Source organism: Colobus angolensis, unplaced genomic scaffold (genome assembly GCF_000951035.1).
Source record: "Colobus angolensis palliatus isolate OR3802 unplaced genomic scaffold, Cang.pa_1.0 Scaffold382, whole genome shotgun sequence".
In the NCBI taxonomy this organism is placed as follows: Eukaryota; Metazoa; Chordata; class Mammalia; order Primates; family Cercopithecidae; genus Colobus; species Colobus angolensis.
This window is the reverse complement of record NW_012117177.1, coordinates 1157545-1162808: the sequence shown is the minus strand read 5'-3', so window position 1 is coordinate 1162808 and position 5264 is coordinate 1157545. Positions and strand designations below refer to the sequence as shown.

Sequence of the window (5264 nt, the reverse complement as noted above, 5' to 3'; positions counted from 1 at the left end):
TAGCCCTAAAAGACCATGATTACAAACACTGCAAACAAAGACATCAGGTAAAGAATCACACTGCCGTTCCTTTAAACACCAGGTTGAATACCACAGGAAGGCTGCTGTGGGTTGAGCTTGGGTCACTCCCCCCAACACTGGGACAATGACTGTTGCTCATAGACTGCAGGTCACTCATTGGCTGCACCACTGTACACTAAGGCATGAGCTGTTTCCGTGGACACTCAGTAATCCTCCTGACACATACCTGGAAGTAAGGAAGGTTTCTGTTAAAAAGAAATGAAAAAATTATTGTCAGAACAAACAGAGAATGAATTGCAATAGTGATCTCAGAGTCGGGGAAGCTGAAAAACGAATGGATTCTTGAAAATTTTATTTAGCTATATATACACTGTAACTGGGCCTCGTTTGCTTATTTACGTGGATTCATGATGAGGGAGGTGCTGAACACGTTTAGGAGGGTTACCTGTTTTCTTATATCAGCATATTCACTTTCTCTGTTGCCATATCGCACATAATGAAGTTCTGGAAAATTCCACCATACAGTCGTAGGAGAATGAGAGTGAAAAAGGTAAACGTCAGTACCTTCGTAATATCATCTTAAATTAACCAAGAAAGATAACTAATAAAAACGGCCATTTAGGAAACTGAGGAAATGAAACCCGATCACGGAAACACCCCCTACTTTTCCTTGGAGCATAGCCAGGTGGCCACTCCCGCAGGATGCCACCCACCCCAACCTCCCGTGGGGTTCCCCACCTTGGCGGGCCACTGGTCTTTAGGGCCACGCACAGAGGTTCTGAACCGAGCCTTTGGGTTTCCCGGGTGCTCAGGCGCTCCTGAGACAGCTCACTTGCTTTTGGTGTACCTGAGGGTGGCATTCGTGCCCTGGGCCTCAGCGAGCCTGCCCATCTTCCCCGGCAGCAGTAGGCGCACGGCCACCTGGATGTCCCGGGAGGTGATGGTCACACGATTGGCGTAGCGGGCCAGGCGACCAGCCTCGGTGGCGATGCGGTCCAATATGTCATGGACCATAGAATCCATGACACTCACGGACTCCGGGGAAAGGCTGAGGCCCTCGTGAACCTGCTTCAGCACCTGGGGGAAATAGGCGGCAAAGCTGTCCCCGAAGTTGTCCCTGCGGCGGTTGGCATGGCGCCTGCGGGAACCTCGGAGCCCTCGCCTCTTCTTCTGGGCGGTCGTGGAGTTGGCCTCTTTGGGCTCTTGGATGCGCTGGTCTTCCTCAGAGGTCGTCTTAGAGGAAGCCTCAGCCATGGCGGAGGCAGCGGCCATTAGACGGGAAGACCAGACAGTGACCGTTACGGACCAGGAAAGGGGGACACTTTAGTTTGTCAGCATGGCTCTACGTCACAGTCCAACTCGACATCTGATTGGATGAAGTGTCACCCAGGGAGCCTGTCAACAATCCTCCCTCTGTTGAAGGTGATTGGATGATCCTGTTGCTTGGCATCATGTCAGCCAATCACAGAGGGCGTCTGCCGGCCTCAGCGGCCCCTGATACCTACCTCAAAGGAACACAGAGTCTTGCTCTGTCGCCCAGGCTGGAGTTCGGTGGTGCGATCTCCGCTCACTGCAACCTCTGCCTCCTGGTTTCAAGCGATGCTCCCTCTTCAGCCACCCAAGTAGCTGCGACTAGAGGCTCGTGCCACCACACCTGGATAAGACATATATATACATACTATACACACACACACACACACACACACACACACACACACACACACACACGTATAGTGTAAAACGTGGTTTCATCATGTTTCCCCAGGCTGGTCTTGAACTCCTGGACTCCAGCGATTCTCCTGCCTTGACCTCCCAAGTTTCCGGGATTATGGGCATAAGCTATTGTGCCTGGCCAAGAAAACTTATTCCAAGAAAATAAAACATGATGTTGATACCCACTGAAGGATGCACCCTAAAACCAAAAAAAAAAAAAAAAGTCTGAGAACATTTATAAACGTGGTTGCAAAACTCATACCTGAAATATTACTTAAAGCATATTACACACACACACATACACACAAAGATAAACAGTTTACTGCTATAAATAGCAATTTAGAAGCATCAAACGGGGCAAACGTTACTAATGGAACAAGCAGACCTCATACAATATTTTTTCAACATTACCTCTCTTATACAATTCATTTAAATACATAACAAAAACCCACAGTGCAGAAATAGCTAAATCAGAAATTCAATGAACAGCACCCTTTTCAAGCTTCCGAGAAACTGAAGTAAGGACTGTAACTCATTCACATTTGTCTAATTCTATTATTTCCCAATTTACAAGGATGAACACCTCGAGGTCTTTTATGGGATCAGGACTGGTCACCTGCTCACATTCCGAGCCAATGGCTCAGGCCCAGGGCTGAAGACTCTTCATTAGCTGAGCCAGTGGAGAGTGGGGTTTTGGTCCTCTCGTTGGATACTGCGATCGTAAATGATGCATACTCACAGGACATTAAGTTTTGCATTAAAAAAGATTGTAGACTGGGAAATAATAGAATTAGACAAATGCGAATGAGTTAGAGTCCTTACTTCAGTTTCTCCGAAGCTTGAAAAGGGTGCTGCTCATTGAATTTTTGATTTAGCTGTTTCTGCACTGTGTGTTTTTATGTATTTAAATGAATTGTATAATAGAGGTAATGTTGAAAAAAGATTGTATAAGTTCTGCTTGTTCCATTAGTAATGTTTGTCCCGTTTGATGCTTCTAAATTGTTACTTATAGCAGTAAAGTTTATCTTTGTGTGTGTGTGTGTGTGTGTAATGTGATTTAGTTAATATTTCAAGTATGAGTTTTGTAACCACGTTTATAAATATTCGCAGATTTTTTTTTGTTTGTTGTTTGGGTGCATCCTTCAATGGGTATCAATATCATGTTTTATTTTCCTGGAATAAGTTTTCTCAGCCAGATACAATAGCTCATGCCTGTAATCCCTTAAACTTGGGAGGCCAAGGCAGGAGAATCGCTGTAGTCCAGGAGTTCGAGACCAGCCTAAGGAAACATGATGAAACCACGTTTTACTGTATATATATATACACACACACACACAAAACTTAGCCAGGTGTAGTGGCACATGCCTCTAGTCCAAGCTACTTGGGAGGCTGAAGAGGGAGCGTCGCTTGAAACCAGGAGGCAGAGGTTGCAGTGAGCTGAGATCACACCACCGCACTCCAGCCTGGGCCACAGAGCAATACTCTGTGTTCCTTTGTCTGAGATAGGTATCAGGGGCCGCTGAGGCCGGCAGACGCCCTCTGTGATCGTCTGACATGATGCCAAGCAACAGGATCATCCAATCACCTTCAATGGAGGCAGGATTGTTGACAATCCTAAAGACCAGTGGCCCGCCGGAGGTGGGGGGAACCCCACCGGAGGTTTTGGTGGGTGGCACCGTGCCGGTTTGGGGGGCATGTGGCATCCTGCGGTTTATCAGGCATTTTTTCCACAGTGCAGAACTCTGTCAACTCCAATATATCTGTAGTACGATATGCTCCAAGGAAAAGTAGGGGGTGTTTCCGTGATCGGGTTTCATTTCCTCAGTTTCCTAAATGGTCATTTTTATAAGTTATCTTTCTAGGTTATCTATATGGTGATATTATCAAGGTACTGATGTTTACCTTTTTCACTCTCGTTCTCCTACGACTGGATGGTGGAATTTTCCAGAACTTCATTGTATGCGATATGGCAACAGAGAAAGTGAATACGCTGACATAAGAAGAGAGGTAACCCTCCTAAACGTGTTCAGCACCTCCCTCATCATGAATCCATGTAAATAAGCAAACGAGGCCCAGTTACAGTGTATATATAGCTAAATAAAATTTTCAGGAATCCATTCATTTTTCAGCTTTCCCGACTCTGAGATCACTATTACAATTCATTCTCTGTTTGTTCTGACAATAATTTTTTCATTTCTTTTTGAACAGAAACCTTCCTTACTTCCAGGTATGTGTCAGTAGGATTACTGAGTGTCCACGGAAACAGCTCATGCCCTAGTGTACAGCGGTGCAGCGAATGAGTGATCTGCAGTCTATGGGTAACAGTCATTGTCCCAGAGCGGGGGGAGTGACCCAAGTTGAACCCACAGCAGCCTTCCTGTGATATTCAACCTGGTGTTTAAAGGAACGGCGGTGGGATTCTTTACCTGATGTTTTTGTTTGCAGTGTTTGTAATCATGGTCTTTTAGGGCTATGAATCCAAAGCTAAGATTAATCTATGTTCCTTGTCCCTAACATCAAGTCATACAGAGCATTGGCAGTCATCAGTAGAAGTCAAGAGATTGGCATATTAATATTCTTGTTAATATTAATATAGGCTACCATTCATTGTGCTCTCTTCTGGGTCCCAAGTCTTGGTATTTTTAGCATTTTTTTCTATAAGTGTATTGCTGAATTTCAGAGCAGGTGCTGACTTTCCCATTGCTTTCCTTTTCAACTGATTTCCAGTCCCTGAGGATGTGGACAAGAGAACATACTCTGGGACTGCAACCCACAGGAATTTATTATGTTGTGCCTTGAAACTAAATCTATGGCCATTTTTGTTAAATGTTTCCTGTGAACTTTGAAACATCTCATAAACACCCCTTCTCCTTCATATGTAAAAACCAGTAAAGGATGGCACTCTCAGTCAAACCATGAAACAAAAGCTGGATAAATGCCAAAAATCAAAATTTTCTTGAACCCATCCGAAGTGGGAAAGAACCACCCCAGAGGGCCCAACACATAGCCACATAGATTATTCCACCATTTAAAGAGGACTCCTTGGTCAAGAGGGAAATGGGTTCAGGGCAGGATAGTAGCCAGAGCTTCCCTGAGTGGTGCAGATGGGAAAGGGGGAAGGTCACCTCCAGAGCCCCACTTGGGATCCACAGAGAAAGGATGTAGAACCAAGAAGTCCCCTCATTGGGATTTGTTACTTTCTGTTTTTCCAGATGGTTAGAAAAATGTTATGAAAATAGTTGAAGAGAAATGTTATGAAAATAGTTGAAGTTGTGCTTACTGCACAAGGAGACCAAGAAAAGCTCCACAAAATCAGTTGCAAGTAAATCCCTCTGGATGGTGCCGCCAAATGTTCCTACAAGTCCAGAACAACACTTGCCAAACCAAAGAGTCTTGGCAGGACCCTGTTTCTTTGCAGAGACAGAGCTGTGTAGCTGGTCCAAAACACCACATGTCACTCAGTGACTTATTTCTCATTATGCTAATTGTTTTGCTGTAAAGTGCCAATGTTTCTGTGAATTAAGACCTAC

General features: G+C 45.0%; 1 protein-coding gene across 1 annotated transcript; it reads right to left on the bottom strand.

Annotated features, from left to right (window-relative positions):
- Positions 1-3: 3 nt before the first annotated feature.
- On the bottom strand, positions 4-1339 carry LOC105520615 (histone H2B type F-M). Its single transcript, XM_011954453.1, has 3 exons — positions 869-1339; positions 467-525; positions 4-266 (listed from the first exon to the last, which is right to left on the bottom strand). Exons 1-2 carry the CDS (start codon positions 1291-1293, stop codon positions 489-491), a joined length of 462 nt encoding a protein of 153 aa, XP_011809843.1. The 5' UTR covers positions 1294-1339; the 3' UTR covers positions 4-266; positions 467-488.
- Between the last annotated feature and the right edge of the window lie 3925 nt (positions 1340-5264).

Excerpts from the sequence above, each read along its gene's own strand:
- LOC105520615 (XM_011954453.1), bottom strand. The coding sequence starts at position 1,293 with ATGGCCGCTGCCTCCGCCATGGCTGAGGCTTCCTCTAAGACGACCTCT. Across the intron at positions 526-868 it reads GGCACGAATGCCACCCTCAG|AACTTCATTATGTGCGATAT; the intron begins GTACACCAAAAG and ends GGAATTTTCCAG.